This window comes from Cupressus sempervirens, chromosome 8 (assembly GCF_028749045.1).
Source record: "Cupressus sempervirens isolate cs-2001-9-10 chromosome 8, ASM2874904v1, whole genome shotgun sequence".
NCBI classification, from domain to species: domain Eukaryota; kingdom Viridiplantae; phylum Streptophyta; class Pinopsida; order Cupressales; family Cupressaceae; genus Cupressus; species Cupressus sempervirens.
Window position 1 is genome coordinate 663,056,412 of NC_143125.1, and position 21,364 is coordinate 663,077,775.

The window sequence follows — 21,364 nt, forward strand, 5'->3', positions numbered from 1 at the left end:
TTTGGGTAACTATCGTTCATTTTGAGATGCAGGGCTATTCAGCTGTGTAATTTGCTATAACCTGGTTAACGACATTTGAAGATTTAAATTTTAAACATTAAATTTCCTATAATATTCAAGACTCTCAGACATTAATTTGAAGATTTAAGATTTAAGATTCAATCCTTAATAAATTCCTGACATACTGTTAGTACCCAAGGTGGTCTCAGTTTTTAAACTTTCAGTTTCAGAGGTTGAACCTCTTTGAACCACTTCGAACTGAAGTTCGAAGTAGTTCAAAGTAGTTCGACAGTTCAAAGCAGTTCAGTTCAAAAATGCAGAACGGTTAGAAAAGTTCGGAATTCTGTCTCAATGCATTCGCCAGGTTCGGTTTGTTAGTCCCATGACTTCAAGAAAGTGCAAGGGTGCAAATTAAGATGAAGTTCATATGCAGTGGTTCGAAGTGTTTCAGTAGTTCAAACTGGTTCGATAGTTCATTGGTTCAGTGCAGAAGTTCAGAGGTCATAGTTTGGATATGCTCCTCAGTCAAAGAGTAAAATACTATCATGGTGAATCTTCAAAGTTCTTTCAAGGAAATGTAACCTCATGGCCCAGATTCTCAAATATTCAAGGTTTAGAAGGAAAAGCTCAGAATTTCCCACATTCCTTGTGACTTGATACATATTAGTTTAAAGGTTTCAAAGTTTCGAAGTTCGAGTTTCAGGTTCTAGCCTAGGAGCTTTTCATTTGGTTAAAGAGATCAAGAAATGAATTCAAAAGAGATTGCGAAGGGTTCAACTCGACATAAACATCCTCTTTTGAACCAAATAACACAAGCCTCTACAAATCCCTACACATGCTCTCCATCAGATGTATATAACCAGAGATGATTCAAATGCTAATGCGAAGATGTCAATTTGAATTCAGCAAGGCACAATGAACAACGAGAGATTGTGGTAGATAGCTGAGGGAGGAAACATAAAGACATAAAGATTTGAATCAGAATATTTATGCTTAATCAATTCCTAATATGTCTATTAAGCAACTCATTAGCTGTCGGCTTGATAAAGAAAATGCTTCACATTGCACCGTAGTTTATTATATTTCTGTCATGGCTGATCATACCAAACATCACGTCTAAGGAAGAGGTGATTCAAAATCACAATTCACAAGTTTTTAAACTTCTTTCGAAGCCTTTCAGTTGATCTTTCTAGCAAGAAAAAGAAGGAGTTTATGAATCATGAACTCCATGAGCTGTGATTTTCGAAGGCATTCCAAACACATTAATGTCAGCATTTGTGTTGTGGCAAAGCAGCCATTGTGAATGAAGCCGGTTCCTTCACAAAGAACGTGAGGAGATTATGAAACACACTGAGCATAAACTAAATAATAAACATGCCGAGTCAAAGCACAAATATGAAGATACAGCCAAATCTTGCAGAAGTATAGCAAATATTTTGAATTAATGTTGAATGATTTTCAGAACCCGTACCCTCTTGGCTTCTCTACACGGCTTCAACATTCATTCAGAAGACGGTGAAAGCATGCATAGAGTCTGCTATTACATTCAGCCTTATGGAAGGGTCACGCGAAGAATGTCTCGAAGGATTTTACTCACACCCAAAAAAAATCATTCATTGCCCGCACTGGTATGCATGAAGATAGCAATTAGAGGTGACAAAGATCTCGGTTTCATAGTGTGTTTGTGGGATTTGACTTGACAACGAACTCACTATTATGATCTGGGCAAAGACAACAGACTGTGGGATTCCACCACCAAGAACTAAGTCTTCGACAAAGATCATGCATTCATTGAAACCAAGGCCGGTTGTAAACTATGTCCTATGATGTCAGCACTACATTTACAACATAGGATTGTGGAGCCGATAACATGCATTCAAGCTCAGAACAAATGGGAAATTAGCTATCGGGTTTTACATTCAAAACATGCAGAATTCACAATCATAACCGCTAAGGGAGAAGCTCAAATATGACCATAAAGGAATGCCAAAGCTTCTTGAGATATGAAGACCCACGGGTATGAACTGTAGTAAGGAATAAGTGCTCAATGCTAGATACAAGGTGCGGATTCTGTCTGATACATCTGTCACCATCCCAATAATAAAGGAACCTTTCGAGCCATTCTTTGTTATACTAACTAGTGAAGGCAGTTTGAATCTTCTATAAGAGGAGGTTGTGTCTTTCTCAAATACAAATGCTCAAATACATCCACAGTATTTGATACCCGAGATCATGATGGCTGAGTCAATTCGAGCTTCCAAATCAATGCAAAATACAAAACACGTGGCAACAGACAGTGGGCAGATTATCAGTCTAAATAAACCAAAAGGTCACTTTATTTAAAAATAATAATAATTAATTAACCCGAGAGCAATAATCTAAAGGGAATGATTTGATGAGTCATCAGCTATATATGCCACCTGTCAGAAAACATATGAGCCCTCCTGAGCCTTAATTCTCATCTTTATTAAAGAAAGATTAAAAGTTAAAAAAGAGGGAGGATTTCAAAGAACGCATACTTCCAAGAATCAGTTATGAAACTGAAAGGTCACGGGAAGGAGAAAGATTAAATAAGTGGACAGCAGAGTAATTAGGGGTTCCATTTTTGGCTTCCGAAAGCTACAGACTGTGCTGTGGGCAGAGGGAGATTTTTCAATCCTGAGGGAAAGGAATACATAACAGAGCAGAACAAAGCTTTATTTGCTAAACTTTGTGTTAGTGATTAAAGAGGCTTTTGATTTTGAAATGTAATGTAGGAGAGATGGTTTTCATTTTCTGTTGCATGTGTAAAAGTATCTTTGTAGTCTTTTACATCTTAAAGAAGGGAGGTTTGAAAGAAATCTGCAAATTGGAACTTTGAGTCCATGTAGTTTTTTCTTTCCACTGATGGTTATGTTGCTGTAACTTTCAGTTTTCTTTAAGTGCATCAGATGTGCTGTTTTCTCTTCTGGAAGCTTTGATTCGTTTTTCCTCAGGAGAATGGGAATCGTTCTTTAACTTTATCCTTTGTAATGCAGTATACAGCAGGTTAACTTTGTGTAATCTGTTTCATTCTGTATCCTTTCTTTTTAGTTCTTAGGTTTCACGTCTACTCTGTGTTTACAGGTAGATGTTAGATATCCTTTTGTGCTTTCTGGTAAAAGCACTCACATTTAATTCACTGTAAATCTTGCACGGGGAGCTGTACCCGATAAAATTCAGAGGAAGGTTATTAATCTAATAATAACCTATCCAACTGTTGGTGTCAAGTTGTCCTTTCACTTGGGCATTTAGGGTCGGATTTCCACATATTCTCTTGAAGGACAATCTGTTCACTAACACATACCATAACATCATTTTCAGAATTATACCATAACATCATTTTCAAAATTAATATATACTGAAAAAACAAAAACGCCTTCCAGAAATCTCCATCTTTTTAAAAAAATTTGGGAGAGCCCTGGGCTTGGGACTTAGCGAGTCCACGTGGACTTTGCCAGGACTTGGTCAAGTCAGAGTCTAGAGGTCATTTGCCTTGGAAAGGCCGCCTCTGCCCCAAACTCGTAGAGCCCCGGAACACTGATAAACTCGCTATTTGGACGGTGGAATTTTTTATATAAAATATAACATTTAAGTGCTTATACTTTAAAGGTAGATCACTTCATTTTTCTCACCCATGGTGGCGGCTCGGGGCACAAAGCGACCTCTTAGCACTCCTACTTCTAGTCACACCATGTCTGTGAGACCTCGTAGTAGGTACACTCGGTAGCGGTGCCACACCTCCAGTGATATTTTTAGACAGTTCGGGGGTAACTCTTGCCCTAGACCGTATCCTTCGGTGTTGGACTTCTTCCCACCTTGGAAGGACCTCTAGTCTTTCCTCTTCGATTCTTATGCTTTCTTGTTTGTTCTTTCCATGGACACCATTTGGTGCTACTACTGTTGACATTTGCCCTATTTGTATGGTTTCAACACCTTAGACCCCCTTTGTCGTCTCTTGTTGGACATTAATAAATTTATCTTATTTTATATAAACATTGTCAAGATGTTTGAGAGTGGTTTTAGTGCATAGGAGTTATAATGGAGATTTTAGATTTGGGAGATTCTAAAAAAATTTAGACTTAACCAAATTTTGGGAATCAACACGTTTCTATCATTGTTCCCTTCCACTACTTCCTGACTTTTACAAGATAAGTATTATACTGGAACAAGGATTTTCCAAGAATTCTAATTCACTTCATGACAAATCTCTTGACTTCAATTCCACATCCTTATCAGCTTTGCCTAATCTTCACTCATATCTCTAGCTGACTTGACTCTGTAGGGAGCCAAAGTTGCTCAAACTCATTTCTTAGATCCAGAGACTTAAAAAGTGCTTCTAAACTAAGACTACCAAGGACAACTACCTAACTGCCAAGTGAAAAGAGGGGTCCCCATTCACAATGAGGCAATGGTATGAAAACCTTACAACAGGTATAAAGGCCTCTACTCTTATCATATCCCTATGTTAGGCCACCTAAGGTATAACGAGAAAACTAAGGTATAACGAGAAAATGAGTTTCCATTTCATCTTGTTCTACTTTTTGGATGAATTGGTTTCAAATGTGATTTTGGGGCATTCTCAATCTCCCTTGCACTAGTGCTTCCTATAATGTATCGATAGGTATGAGAACGCTAATATAGTTACCTCTTTGTTCATCCCTAGGATTGTCAATCCTGCATTAATTTAGCTCGAAGATAAAAATAGCATTGGCTGATACTTGTTCATTGTTCCCAAGATAGCTATTGGGAACTCCCACCCTCCAACACCTTAAGGCTGTGATCATCAACAAACCCAACTCTGTGCTATAGTAAAATTCCTCTTGCCCTTGGCTAAGTTTGTAAAAATCCTCAATAGGCTATATCCTTAACAAACATCAATTTGCTTTTGCTAATCAACAATTCAAAAGTAATTCTATAATTGATGGCAATGCTACTAATATCCAATTTAAAAATTGACTTCTGGAAGTTTACAAGAATGCAATAATGAACGCGGAAATTGACTTGTAACAAATGAAATATGGATTGCAGCTCTCAAGAAATAATCCAATTTAGTTGCAAGTTCAAAAATACATGCTCCTCGCGTATGATTGCAGGTGCACTAAAACCTAATTGCTGCCTTCCAATAATTGATTGCAGCTTTCCACAAAGTCTGAAATTGCTACCAAATACAAGGACGACAACCACAGTACATTCCTCTTTAACCACACTAAACAACAAACAATAATGGTGTTCCAAATCACAAATTCTCCAGCCACAATGAAATTCCTAGTGACAGTATATAACAGTTGGAAAATACTATAATTTAATTAAGACAATTCTCATAATTAATTCACAATACCTCAGCCGAGAAATACCAGGCACTTCTTAATTCCAAACCCTTATACTTTAGCAAGGGCAAAGAAATCGGCAAACTTAAAAACTCTTTGCAGGCAACAAAAGAAAATAATCAATCAGATGCTTTACTCATCAAATGAGCTCATATTTATAATCTCCAAATGGCACAAAGTTTTCCAAATGAACTTCACTTAGGAAGTTTCCACGTACAACATTAAAATATAATAAAGTACCATTATAAACTAATTTATTTAAATTTTTTTGGCTCCAAAATTGACCTTTTCCACCATAATTTAAAATTCTGACACATGAGGCCACTGTTTCTTGTTCCCACGATTTAAAAATTTTCGTCTTGGTTCCAACGAGCTATGATATTGAGGTGACCAACCAACAACACTAACAAAAATAACAACCTTAGCGTATTTAGATGAATAATAATAATAATTCACCCGTCTTGTGAAAACAATTGAAGGAGCATTAGAATTGGAATCTGACAACACCAAGGTGATCCTGATGATGAAAGACGATGAATGAACTTGACGGGGTGACTTACTATAAATAGACACTCCCTCCAAGATTCTTGGAGCCTAAGCCGGAAGCCCGGAATAAAAACTGAGAGCATCCTCCAACTCCTTTGACTCAATTGAACTCATTGGAACCAACAGATTGACTTACTATAAACGGAGCCAAAACACACCATAGGCTGCTAGAAAGCCTATAACCACACAACTAAGACCCTCAAATCCTATCGTTAGCTCATGAGGGTCGCAATGGTGAACTGACCTGGCCAACTGCAGGAACTTGTTAAAAATGGGGATATTAAAAGTTGCATCTAATTCTGGTCTCTACCACACCTATGACCCTTGGAGTCCTGGACAAACCCCTTGTAGTTGATAAAGGTAAAGCTATCATGGACGAAAAACCCTCTTCCAATTCCTCTCCTGGCCCTAGGCCCCCTGTCAAGACCAATGTGACCAAGCACCTGAGGTACAGGATAAAGAGGGATTGCCCTATCTCTGACCCAAAAAGCCATCTGAAGGAGGGGATTTTGTTGTAAGACTCCAGGGCTTCTCTCTGCCACCCTTTTGTTCTGAGAGATGTGGACTGTTCCAACTATTGAAATCTGAAAGCGAGTGTGAATGAAGTTTAGGTATTCACAATAATGTAATTAAAATAGTTCCTTGCCCAGCTCAAAAATAATAGGCTGAGAATACCAAATATATAGATGAAGCAGATGAAGTGCATGGTGATGGAGGCCCAATTTTAGAGCCTCCGTCTGTGCAAAATTGTTACAAAGCAGTGCCAAGTATGTGGGGATATTTTTATTTGCCCCTGCATCCTTCATAATAAGTGAATATAATATATTCTTGCTAGAGAAGTATTTTTCAATCGCCCAAAACTATGTGATCAGCAGTAGCAGAGCACATAATATAAGGATCCTTGCATATATATATATATATATATATATATATGAGTGACAAAATATTGTCATTGATGTCAAGTTGTACTTTGAGGAAAGTTTTTCAAATTCAATAAGATATATTGATTCAGAGTGTCATTACTGAATGGTGACATAATTGTGACCAGGTTGGTTGAATCGAAAAATTGAGTGTGGCTTACCTGATTTAGAAAGCAGAACACAGATTTTTAAAACTCATACATAGCAAGCAGCAAGGTAAAAGGTCTGATCCTATCAACAAAGTTTTGGGATTATATTAATCCAATCAATAGCAATTTCTCAGGCAAGAAAACCCTGCAAAAAATTATTCAGTCACTTCCAACCACTGTATCTAAACTCTGATTACTAGCTGGTGTGAAAAGTATGGAATTAGAATTCAAGGTCCACTTTCTCAGCCTATCCCTGCAGTCCCTCAAGGCTTCAGAAATACACGTCCTTACTGGTGGAAATTTATTAATGTCAAAATATACGGTCAAACATATAGTTCTAAAGAATAAACAGAGACAACTGGAATGAGGTCTTAGAATACAAGCATGAAATGGTTATGATAGAAGTCTATATGAACCATACAAGGTATCAATCATCTTTCTGATCTAAGAAGGTAATGATAAATGATTGACTGTATATACCAAAAGATAACATCCATATCAAACATGGCAATCACACCCTAATTGGAGGATTCGATAAAAATATAATTAAGCAGCATGCAAGCATTGACATCAGCAGGAAATACGATGTGTGTGGGAATCAGGAAGAGGAATATTGCTAAATGATGATTGTTGTTATCAGAGATTACATCTTCAATTTGTTTGAAATCAATTTGTGAAATTGTAAGCTGCATGACAAATTGTCTCAAAGCAGTTCAATCTCATAAAATTATGGTGTGCGTGATTAATCTGTGTGTCACAGGAAGATATAGAAGCAATGTGAAGAAGCCACAAATTCAATGGATAAATATGTTAGAGCCGATGGTAAACATTGCTGTACGCTAGGAGGTATCCTTTGGAATATATCAAAATTGTAAGAGCCGGAAGCACATAAGGAAAGTCAAACCATAATCATCTTCACAGTCACTCATTCATATTGTTAGAATGGGTTTTGGCACAGATAATACTTGCAGTTCATTTGCAGTGGGCAATCAAGAGATGATAGTCGTCTCTATCTAACATTGAAGAAGACTCATTGAATATGGGGAAAATCACGGAACTATTACAGGTTAGAAGAAGAGATTTCTGGATGCTCTCAACTGATAAAGATTTCATTCCAAAGCTTTTACATGTGTTGATAAATAAGTAAACCCATAGATGTGAAAGACTCCCAATTCCGGTGACCGTGGAAATTACCATTTGTTTCAAAACCTGAATCTTTGACTAGCATTTGTTACCACTGAATGATCTTAGCTGAATTCTGATTCCTTTTTTCTTTTCCTTGTTTTTTTTTCAGTTTTTGGGGTTTTTTGGAAATAAAATAATTGCATAACAAATAGGAAATAAATAGCACTTAAGAAATGTAAACACATGCTGCAAATTTTATCATTACTGAATTCTGAAATAGTACATACCCAAACCAACCGGCAACTTGATATATTAACATCAAAGAGATCATCACCATTATACAAAACTGTCTTAAACAGGGATCAACACCAGCTACAGGGAGATACTTTGATAATGATTCAACCCTACAAAATTTGCTGCAATGAACAGTCCAATGCCAAAGGAAAGCTACGACGTCCAGTGGTGAAGAAAAGACCTTTTCCAACCCCCACGTGAGCTCCTACAATGAAATGCTTGTTGACAAAAGCTGATCGCCCAACTGCAAGTGCCCTACTCCACTCAAATGATAATGCCAAGGTAAATCGACCACTTCCTCTGTCAATCTGAATGCAATGAAATACAACTCCAATCTCCAAGACCTACTGAGGTTTGCGTCCTAACAATCCAGACTTGAGGGTTTCGTCCCAAGCCACAAAATCGCCCTTCCAGAGCAATTTCATAATTCATAAGTTTCAAATGCCAAAAAGATGATCAACAATTAGGTCTTCATCTCCTTATAACTCCTCCCAAGTGCAAATCGAACCCTAAATGAAATTCACACCTTGCACTTTTGAATAAAATATAATAAAATAACATTTTCCCAAATAAAGGCGTCCATGCAATAGGAAAAAACATTACTTTATTAAAATTTCACTGCTCAAGGCACCAAAAAGTCTCTGGATAGTGAAAATTGTGTGTAATAATTCAAGACCTTTCCGACGAGCTATAACACGTAGGCATACCTGACCAAATGAAGCAAATATCCCCTTATTACTCTGAAATGGCTTTTTCAATAGTCTTATTTTAATTTATTTAATTGCTAACTTAGGAAATATTAAAATATTTCCCATATAGCCTATAATAGCCCAAAATAACCAACCAAAAATGAATCTGACCCTATCACCTGTCTGTGACTGATGCTGGATAAATTGGGTCAATTGGTAGTCCCTTCCTTAAAATCTAGGGATTCTCCTAAAATATAGGAAACTCATCCTGTCATCCTGAAACTGAAAATAGGAACTGGTCTTGAGAAACCTCATATCTGGAAACTGCCACATCCTAATAAATTTTAGGGAAACCTCCTAAAATCAAGGAACTGCACCAAAGTAGCCCAAAACTATCTGAAATGCCATGTCCGACCATTGAATCCCTTGTGTGAGTCTCTGTCCAACTCTGCTAGCCTATGAGACTCCTATGATTGGCTAACTCCCATGACTTTGATAGTCAAAGTAAGGAGGGGACATGACAAGATGCAATAGGAATGAAAGATATTACCACGAAGTGTGAAGATTAAAATCGTGCGCTATTAATCATCAAGGATGTGTATGTAGAATTTCTTATACAGGTCAAATTCGAATACATGGTCATCCGATAGAAGATAATTAAATTTGATAAATTTGAGTCCGTAGTTTCAAAAGTTTATTTACTTTGGTCAAGAAACAATATGACTTTTAATTGGGAAATGTCACGATTTGTTATATTGACAAATATAAACAGAGGAGAGAAATGAGACATTGAGAACATGACACTCACATTCGAAGATATTCGACAAAAAGCATTGGAAGAAAAAGTATTTTACATTCACTTGTAAGGAGGAATAAGGAGCAAAAATATGGCATTGTAATATGAATTAAAATTTATTATTTTAATAATAAAATAGAAGGTCCTTAGTTTATTTTTATTTAAGGCATGGAGATTTAAATTGTAGTTGATTCGTCCTTTATAATCGTCTTTAAAATTCCATAAACAATTTTAATGTCAGATAAGTGGACAAGGTCATTTATGGCATTTTAAATTCGATCATTATAGATATAGTGAAATATTGAATTGTTTTCGTGTCTATATCCAATTTGTCTCCCTATCTTAGGAATTAAAGTGCAATCTGTACTAGTTTAAAATTGCGTATATATCCGTCTCGTCTTGACTATTAAATTGTTTATAGTTCAAGTGCATAGAACTTTATAAAGTTGTATGTGATAATCTTCATTGTAGTTGACTCTATTACCTGGAGGAGCAGAGGCACTGGTCTTTTTATTATTGAAGTCATAAAATCTATATCTCCCTTATTACAAGCATCAAATCCATTATTGACAAATATTATACAAAACATTTAATAATTTCAAGCAAGCATTCAACTTTGTGCTGATTGAGTTCAAAGATTTTGCCAGCCAAAGAACTCACAAGGCTTAAATTTGCCCTTTGAAAACCTGTTTTTATTTTTATAGAAAACAGGAGAGTGCTGATTTGAAAACTAATGTGAGAACGAATTTTACGTGCAATGGCTTTTAAACAAGGACTATATTTTTAATCAAATGAAGTGCCAACTAGATGATTTTGTAAGTGATTGAGTTATGGTTAAAGTTGCATGGAAAATTAATCAGTAATTAATGAAACAAATACAACACTAACTGATCGATAGTCACAATGATTTAGCCCTGGAGGTATCAAATGTGGGAAAACACTTATAAGATTGAAGCTATGCTTCCTCATCTCTTCTATCAGCTTGCTTCCCTTGGATGGTCATAAGGATACCAACAGCATATCATTAGTATATGGATACTGTGGATTACTTCTATAACATGCTTCATGTGCAGCATCTTATATGTTACGAAATACTTTTGGCTATGGTTGAAACCTACCGAATTGCCTACAATGCTTCTAGAAGGCTTTCATTTGACCCAAGAGGGTGCGTTTATAATAATGGATTAGCAATGATTCATATAGATGATATTAAACAGTTTTATATGAAGAGATTATTTTAACTTACCCTTTGCAGTTTGGGTCTGTTATTTTACCCCCTATGGAATGGTTTCTGCTGCAATTGAAATGATTTGAGCAACCCTATTCTTTACTAATGTTTACTTGTGGATTGAATGTGGCCAAAACATTGTGTTAGGACATTTTGTTTCTAATTGTGTAGCTATTAGATGTTTAGATCACATCTGAGGCCCAATGCGAATGTTTTACTGATTTGCAACTGAGTCTGTCGCTTTGCCTTGCACAAATCTGTCTTAACAAAAACATGTTTCGACCTCTTCTGTACTCTCGTGAACTAAGAAGGGCAATGGATCAATTAGCAACTTAGATTTTGAACATTTTCCAAGATCCATTTTGGATCATTTTGAAAATGATAAAATATGAATATTATTAGGGGAAAAAAGAAAACAAGTTTTGTATATTCTCTATGTCAAGGATGAGAGACGGGGTAGATTATAATGCAAAAAGAAAGTGCTGGTTTTTTCTTTCCTGTGAGTTATATTGGTGACAAAGACAAGTTCATTTTATGAAGGGAAATTAAGATTCAGAAATTGACTAAGAAATATTGCAATAGAAAATTATGCACGGTGAAATGCTGTTCATGGTAGCATTGAAACATCAACATTAATTGATGTGAACACCATAATGAGTTACATTTGCAGCAGTGGCAACAAGTGCTGTGAAATTTGGGTACGGAATTAAAAAAGCCATCTTTTCTTCTATTTAGATGCATTAATATAGTCATTTATTTTACAGAAAGGAAAGAGTTTCCAATTGTGCATATGGTAGTTTATCTCTCAAACAGCAAGTTTTTGTTCCTATATCTCCTGTGATGGCTTTTATTATGAGCTTGTATATTTGCATTTTTTAAAAATCTTTTTGCACTCTGTATGGTTGGATGGTTGACATATAATGACATTCTGTTTTTCTCTTTGATAGGTTCAGTGGTTACTCAAACTAATGCAGATTCCTGAAATCACTGAAGTTCCAAACTTCAGCAAAGAAACCAGATCATATTTGGAAGATATTGTGAAGAACTTTAACATTGAGGATGCCCTTGAAGTGAAAAGAGTGGAGAATGTGACAAACCATGATGTCAAGGCAGTAGAATATGTTTTGAAAAAGAGATGCCAGAATCATCCAGAGCTAGCTAAGGTCAATATCTTATGCCGTTGCTGCATTAGGACTTCCATGCAACGTTTCTTGTTGCTATGTTTATCTGAGAATGTGCTGACTAGCTCAATTGAACTGTCAATTATTGCCAAAATATCTATTTTTCTTACGCAAGGTACAACAGTTTGAATCAAACGCCATGATATCTTCTGTTGCATCTGTCGTCCTTTCCCCTTCTTATGCTTGATTCATCCAGTGCATCAAAAATGATACTTTAAGTGAAGATTCTGTGTGGGGAAATTATTCTACTTTGTTGTATCAGCATGTGAAAGTTGTAAGGTACTAAAGCACTTCGAGTTACAGGAACAATTCCCACATTTCGAATCTTATTTTTAATGTTATTTGTCTGATGTTTTTTCCATTAGATTAGCTTGAATGTTTTCCAAGTCGACTTAGTTTTCATACACATGATTGGATAAGAGGCCGTATCAGAGCTTTCCACCCTTCCGCTGAAGATTACTTGTTCGTGATAAGCCTCATCTGTATAACATGCATATGATTCACGATCAGCAGGAAATGCTGGGAATGTTTTTATGTGATAAGCTTCATTTGTATACCATGTACAAAAATCAGGTTGGTGCCAGGAAATGTAGGAGAGTAAATAGGTTTTGAAGTATTTAAACTAATCACAGAGGGATTGAAGTATACTGTTTGATAACAGAGAAAACATTAATAAATTTAAGTGCCCAAGGTCCTGGTGTTTAGAAATTAGTGGTTTTAGTTATAGCATGGATTGTTGTCCTTGAGTCTGTTACAGATCTGATTTTATTAGTTTTTTCAGGTACTGGAATTTATCCACTTCTCTTGCACATCTGAGGATATAAATAATTTAGCTTATGCCTTGATGCTGCGGGATGGGCTTGATCTAGTAATACTTCCTAAAATGGATGATTTAATTCAAGCCATACAGAATTTGGCACACATATATGCACACATGCCAATGTTATCTCGGACGCATGGCCAGGTACTGTCTTTTTTTCTTTTAAGTTGAAAACAGCAACAGCAATTGATTGCTCTAATATATCTATACATTTTACCTTTTTTTGAAATTGTGATTAACTGATAAATGGTGTTCATGTTTGTGTCTGTGGAGGTAGCTTGAATTTATGTTGCCCTCTTTTAAGAAAATGACCATTTCTGCTTTATATCACAAAGAGTCTAATCTGATAAAATGAAACCTATTATCTTATGTGTACTGAGTATTAGTGGTCCTCATGAGACTTGCAATTACAGTATGATTAAGAACACCATGCATAGCACATAAAGTATTGTTTTGATTTTTTTCCACTGTCTAGCTTTAAAACATCAAATTAGAGTAATTTGAAATATAAAATTGAATTATTTGAAAATAGAGTGAGCATGATCAAAGCAAGGTGGGGTTCCTCCAAATTATTTGGAGGGGGTGAGCTAGTAGGAAACAATGGCTGTATTGTGGTAACCAATGTTTCCCAACCATAATGAACATTATGTATGTTAATAATTGAATGATGACTTTTGAGGAGTTTATGTTGAACGAACGTGATAGTCGCTTTTGTATGATTTTCTTCTAAGGTGTTACCTTTACTGAATCATCTCATTCAAGTTTGAGTAATTCTTCTGATTGATCAAGTGATAGTTTAGTTTTAGTAAATTGGGTGTTGTTTTTCAAATTTTCAAATATATGTAGAATGGCCAAGTTTAATGAGTATTGAATAGACAATCCTAGGAGGCAAAGGTTCCCCACCCCTGCCCACTCCTGGTCCCCTCTTGAACATCTCCTAAAATCCAAGGTGAAGGAATGTACAATGGTGGAGAGTGGAACAATGCTTCTTTACTCGTCATCTTAGTTGCTTTAGGAATTTTTCTTTGCTATCTTCAGTTCACGATTGTTTGATTTATAAACATTGTCTTTGTAAATCTATAAGGAGCTTTTGTCTCCTTTGTTTATACAATTACCATTACATGGTATTAGAGTAGGTCGATGGGGCTCTAGAATTTTTTTTCACGTTTTTTTAATGATTTCTTATGAAAAATCATGTTTTTGAAACCTAGAGTTTTTGGGTAGTTTTTTCCACTATGATTCGTTATTTTCTTAATGAAAGTTATGTGAGGGTTTTGGAGCCTTTGTGGCATTTCTAGTTTGCAGTGCAAAACTGAGGGGTTTCCAACTCTGATTTGAGCAAATTCTCAGTTTGTTGCAAATTGGAGGTTGCATCAAGGGTTTTCAAATTGACTTGTTGATATTTTATGAGTGCTTGAGGATTTTCTATGTGAATCCTACTGCATGTGTGGTTGTAATTATCTACTCATGCTTTCGCATTTTCTCATGTCACAGTTTGCAAATAGATTTTGTTACTTCCTTGCACAATCTTTTTATATATGTTTCATAGATTAGTTTATTTACTTCCTCACATGATTTTTTTTACGTGTTTCACAAACAATAATCTTTGTTTTCTCTTGCGACTAGTATGTTTTTGGCGACTTGCCTACTCTTTTCTAGCTCGCATGACCTAGGGTTTTAGCAAATTTTTCTGTGTTTCCCGGGTTTTAAATCTTTTCCTTAAAAACTCATTGTCCATTTTTATTTTTATTTTCTCAAATTTTTTTTGATGGGTTTTTAAAAATTTTCTCCAATTTTTTTGTGGATTTTCTATAAGTTTTCTTATAGACGACAAATATGTCGCTAGTAAAGAAATAATACTTTGTTAGTCTAGTTACTATTGGCAGTGCAATTAGTTTGTGAGAGGTTGTGTTGGTTGCTAATAGTTGGTGGTCTTAACCAATTATTCGACATTATTTATGGTTGGTTTGGGAGTTAGTTCGTTCTATTATTGTAGAGACATTACACTTGAGAATGAAGTTATATCTTTCTGTCATTTGTATGTGTTATATTTGAATAGTTTTAAAAATGTGTTATATTTATATTCTTGTTTACTCAAACATGTACTATGTAGGAAGCAAACATTTTGGCATCATTTCTTGTTCGAACTTGGAAATCTGACAGAATGCCAATAAGTGGGATGGTGGAATAATGGGCCACTTGTTTGAGCAACAAATTTTAGTAACTAACAGTGTCGTCGAAGACAACAAGGAAGGAACACAACAGAATCAACTAATAGAAGACTTGTCTAAATGTCCCCTTTCTAGCCCATCAATTCATGACATGTTGTTAGCCCATTTTGCTAAATAATTAATAAATAACATCATTAGGTAAATATCCTTATGTTTTCGGCAAGAGTAGCACAACAGTAATGTGTGAGCCTCTCAAGTGGGAGGTCTTGTTCGAGTCTACTAGAGCTTAACACATAATAATAATAATTATTAATTACAACAAATAATAATAATTAATCTAGGCTTTGTCATGTCCCCTTTTCAAATAATTAAAAAATAATAATCTTTGCTAAGGCAGGTAGGCCCAAAAAGACGAAGTTTCAAGAAAAGGGGATAATCTTTGGAAGCTAATGGACTAATAAATGAAGATTATTATTAAAATATGTTTTATTAACCCCTCTTGGACGTGAGTTAGGGTTATGCCCTCTTTTAAGGGGTTTGGAGGCATTTTGGGCTGATTCCAGAACTTGATTTTTGCTCATTTCTTTGTTGTTCTTCAGAGGCTGCCAAACCTGTGGAGAAGGAGACTCAAGAACGGGAGTTTGCAGGTTTCCAGGAAGGCTAAGGACGGGAGTTTGAAACCATTCCATGTGCATGCTCATGCAGAGTTTGCCTTTGTGCTGAACAGTGCAAATTTGTGGGTTTTCGGGTGTGTTTTTTGTAAGAGTTTGGTGTTTCCAGTTGAGTATTTCATATCAGTTTGGGTTGCTGCTGTATATCAGACTTTAAAATGTTAAAATAGAGTTGAATATATTTATTTGGATATGATTATACTTCTGTGATAGATTATTAAGTTTTTGTGGTGATTTCGGGCTATTTTGTGCTATTTTCGGGAGCCCGATGAGCATTGTTTTTGTCCTCCGTTTGGGAGCTATTGTGTGCATGTTATACAAATCTGGAAATATCATTTTATAAGCTGTTATGCTCCTCAAATTTCTGTAAAAATGTCCACTTTCAGATTTATTAATAATAGGTGAAGCTGTGAAGCTTTTAGCACTATTTCTGGCATACCCGATTTGGGGTTTATTGAGAAATTGGTGGATCTTTGAAATATTGGTTGCTTGATTTTAAAGATCTGATTTGAGGCTTGAAATATCATACAAAATCAGAGAAAGGGACATTTCAGTGGTATCAGAGCTATGATCTTGCTAGCCTGAGGGTTTGTAGAAGTTTGCATGTCAGTTTTGACAACTTCCCAAATCTTGCATGTCATAATTTATGGTTGCATGTTGCTTCTAATCAGTTGCATGTCAAAATTTATTGTTGCATGCTACTTCTAATCATTTGCATGATTAGTTCTTGGTGAATTTGGTGGTTGCATGTTGCTTCTAATCAGCTGCATGTCAAAATCTATGGTTGCATGCTACTTCTAATCATTTGCATGTTAGTTCTTGGTGTTTGAAGAAGTTATAACCTATTGGGGTTACATTCTACTTTATCCAAAATGGACAGGTATAGTACAGAGTCTCAGAGGACACGATCTTGGACAATTGATATCCAAAGTCAGAACAGTAGAAAGGATGGTTATTTAGACATTCGAGATAAACTTAGGAAAATAAGCCATGACATGTCTGAACAGTTGGTTGAGCACCACCGTATGATGAATGACATGTTGTCCGACCTAGCTAAGGTGGATAAGTTGACTGGATTTCTATTTGGCAGATTTTCTCACAAGGCAGATGACACAATTACCAAAAACTTGCATGAGGAGTTTGAGAAATTAGCTTATAGCCAGGCAGAGGTCTCAGATTCTACTCTGCCACAGGAGGTAGTGGGTTTAGATGATGATTATGAGGATGTTGTTGTGCATGATGGTGAAATACCTGGTAGAGATGAGCAAACATTGAGCATTCATGACTTTGCTGAGAAAGAGTACCAGGCACAGTTAGATGCTTCATCACATGAGGTTGAGGCAGGTAGTACTTCACATGATTTGTCCAGCCAACTGAAGGTGAACAAAGACAGTATTGTGACTTTATTATCTCATCATGACAGGTATGTGGAGTTAGTTGGTATTGGTCATATTACTCAGGTGAAGAGTTTGCTTGAGTTACCAGCTGATTCTAGTTTACGGATATGGACTCGAGATTTTTATATTGGCATTTGGGATTCAGTTGACTGGAGATCTTTAACACTTTTTGGTAGCAGTGTTTGTTTGGGTGCTATCATGGATTCGATTAGCAGATTGCACAGTGTTGTCTTTTCTTGTGCTAGTAGCTTGTCCGATGTTGGTATTAGTTTTTTACACCAGTGTTGGGCTTTATTCATATATCTAGTCGCACATACTTGCTGGAATGTGTTGATGATCTTTCATATTTGGCAGTGTGTACAGATGAGTCCCAAGATCATATTGGCATTGATGACATCCAGGAGGATGCAATGGGCAATTTTGAAGACTTAGTTTCTTTGGCAGTTTCTTTTGGTACAGAGGAGTTGGACAGCAGTGCTACAGTTTTTGATACTTTGTATCTTGATATGAGCTTTGGAGTTGATTCACAGGATATGGATGGTAATACTCTAGAGACTAGTAACTTTGGGGATACTCCTTTAGACAGTGCATCAGAGAAGGTTTGTAGGAGACAGTCTAGCCAGTGCCATCATGTGTCTAATCAGTTGAGAGTTAGTGAGCGAGACATTGCTATCACTTGCCAGCATTTCGATGCTGCTCGTCAGTTGTTAGCAGTTTATGGATGGGGTTCTCCTACTAGTGATGAGCATGAAGGCAGTTATCTTTCCTTGATAGAGATCCACTCTTTATGGGAGGCTATTCGGATTTTGAGACAGAATTATATGCAGTTGGTAGCCGACAGAGATTATGTTACAGAGTGGGGGAGTACAGCATATGATGCATTATTGGCCAAGGAAGATGAGGTGAGTGAGCTTACTCAGCAGCTTGAGGTGACTTCTGAGATTCTTGAGAGTACACAGTTGGCTTTCAAAGAGTCACAATTTCATTTGGCTAAGGTGACCATGGAGTTAGAGCAACTACGGTCTTTACTAGATTCTGTACAGTCACAAGCCATGGTATCTGGTGATCTGAGGATGTCCATGGTCGAGATTGTCAAAGACAATGGAGATGGGGATGGATCCATCCTTGATACTAACATTGGCATATCGGGTTCGTTCGCACTAGAGTCGGGTTTAGTTGAGTTGGGTGCTGCAGCAGATTGCTGTGGTATGCCTGACATGGTGGTGACCTCTAGTATTAATGGCATGAAAATTAGAGATGTTGTATCAAAGACCATGTGTGATGTTGGTGAGCCGATACTTGGCATGATTCCTGCTAGTAATACTACTCCCTTGGTGATGTCTTCAGAGGTAGTGGTTAGTTCCAACTTGGTTAATGATCGATTACAGTTAGTTACATTTGGATTATAGTCTGAGCCACTGATTGAGATTGGCGCATTCTATCGACATTACATTGTGAGGTATGCTCATAAATTCACCTTTGATGACCACGTTGATGAGATGATGATACAGAGATGTACTTTGGTTCCTAATTCTTATCATCAGTTATGGGATAGTTTGACGCCTTGAGATGAGAGTTGTGATGGGCACGACATGGCGATAGGTTCTACAGTTGACAGCTTGATAATACATGACTTAGAGCAGGAGTTTTGGAGTGATGCTTCAATGGGTGTTGTTATTGATTCTACTCCTTTGGCTATGACATCTCCTGACTTAGCTGGTGATTAGTCACAGTGGGTTGTATCACTTGTTCATGGTGAGCTGTTGACTGAGGTTGGTTTTTTTTATCAACATTATATTGCAGGGTATGTACATCAGTTAGCATTTGATCCTTGTGTTGAGGAGTTGATGGCAGACAAATTTGGTTTGGGTTCCATTTCTTGTTGTTTATCTTGTGATGGCTTTTCACCATCAGGGGTGCATGGGAGTTATGGTTATGAGGTAGTGGCCGGTGATCTGCAGAGTTGTGTTGATTGCAGGAGTTGTACAGTGTGTGGATTCTCCATACTTGGTACAGTTTCATTCAGGAGCATTCACCATTGTTGCAGAGTTGAATTGTACACTCCGTATAGGCCAGTGGGATGCGTTGATGGTATTTACTATGTTGGCAGTTTGATTTGTCCACTTTACTTGGGTTCTTATGTTCTAAGAGTTTGTGTCTCGTGGGTTTCTGACTGTGGTAGTGGTGATTTTGGAGTTTGGTTGAGCTATAATTGTCAGTTTGGTTATGGATTCCTCTTGGTTATATTGCAAAGGGTATTGCAGGAGCTTGTGATAATTGATAGTAGTATAGTTCATGACTACATTTGGGATCCAGGGGGATTGATTGGTTTATTTTTCAGCCATTGCTTGAGGACAAACAATATTTGGGAGGGGAGGACTTGTCATGTTCCTTTTTCAAATAATTAAAAAATAATAATCTTTGCTAAGGCAGGCAGGCCCAAAAAGGCGAAGTTTCAACAAAAGGGAATAATCTTTGGAAGCTAATGGACTAATAAATGAAGATTATTATTAAAATATATTTTGTTAACCCCTCTTGGACGTGAGTTAGGGTTATGCCCTCTTTTAAGGGGTTTGGAGGCATTTTGGGCTGATTTCAGAACTTGATTTTTGCTCATTTCTTTGTTGTTCTTCAGAGGCTGCCAAACTTGTGCAGAAGGAGATCCAAGAATGGGAGTTTGCAGGTTTCCAGGAAGGCTAAGGACGGGAGTTTGAAACCATTCCATGTGCATGCTCATGCAGAGTTTGCCTTTGTGCTGAACAGTGCAGATTTGTGGGTTTTCGGGTGTGTTTTTTGTAAAAGTTTGGTGTTTCCAGTTGAGTATTTCATATCAGTTTGGGTTGCTGCTGTATATCAGACTTTAAAATGTTAAAATAGAGTTGAATATATGTATTTGGATATGATTATACTTCTGTGATAGATTATTAAGTTTTTGTGGTGATTCCGGGTTATTTTGTGCTATTTTCGGGAGCCCGATGAGCATTGTTTTTGTCCTCCGTTTGGGAGCTATTGTGTGCATGTTATACAGATCTGAAAATATCATTTTATAAGCTGTTATGTTGCTCAAATTTCTGTAAAAATGTCCACTTTCAGATTTATTAATAATAGGTGAAGTTGTGAAGGTTTTGACACTATTTCTGGCATACCCGATTTGGGGTTTATTGAGAAATTGGTGGATCTTTGAAATATTGGTTGCTTGATTTTAAAGATTTGATTTAAGGCTTGAAATATCATACAAAATCAGAGAAAGGGACATTTCAGGCTTCCACCAAATACCTATCAAAAAAAAAAAATTCCTTTTGTTTATGTGAATTAATAAATATAAATATGTCCAAGTGAATTTGTTTCCATGTCTCCCGATCACATATCATCGAGTGAATCAATGAATTGATTGAATAATTTGAAACTTATTCACATTCTCCTATCATTTCTAAATATCCATTAATAAATATGGAGGCATATCCTTAAGCCTACTATATCGTAGTTATAAATATTTGTGGGTATGGAAGGGATATAAATGATGGGTGAAATATCCAATGATCTTAATGAGGTGTGGGGCCCTACTGATCGAAAGACATTGATCTATGAATAGGTAAGAGGTCTTGTGTAAATATATACTCTCCAAAAACCTTTGCATCAGTCCACTTGTGCTTTTGCTAGTGCTTGTGGAAGGCTTTCGTCTTTGCCTCTGCTTGCTATACCTATGCATCGGTAACTAAGAAGTAAAGTTGTATTTGAAAAGATGGGAGGTAAGAAATCAAAATTTTTCAAAATGGGGAAAAAAAAAGGAAGAATCACTTTGTTAAAAAATCTAAGTTGGAAAGACTATTCAAAAGGGAAAAAGAAGGATAATTGTGCACATATGTAAACATTAGCTCTTATTGAAAGAATAGCAAGGTGCAAAATAAAAATATCACCATGTATACATGATATAAAAAGGATTTTGTACATCCGAGATAAACAATGGAAGAATTAAAGTGAGCGAACCCTATGCTTGACGTTGACCAATCTGGGAAAGACATTCAATAT

General features: G+C 36.4%; 1 protein-coding gene across 1 annotated transcript in view; it reads left to right on the top strand.

Moving 5' to 3' along the window:
• LOC149544202 (uncharacterized) overlaps positions 1-21,364 on the top strand; it is a 141,065-nt gene that overhangs the window by 19,989 nt on the left and 99,712 nt on the right. The window contains exons 3-4 of the mRNA XM_089798713.1: positions 12,043-12,258; positions 13,058-13,240. Of these exons, the coding sequence (XP_089654839.1) occupies positions 12,043-12,258; positions 13,058-13,240 (399 nt within the window). The remainder of the gene's footprint in view (positions 1-12,042; positions 12,259-13,057; positions 13,241-21,364) is intronic.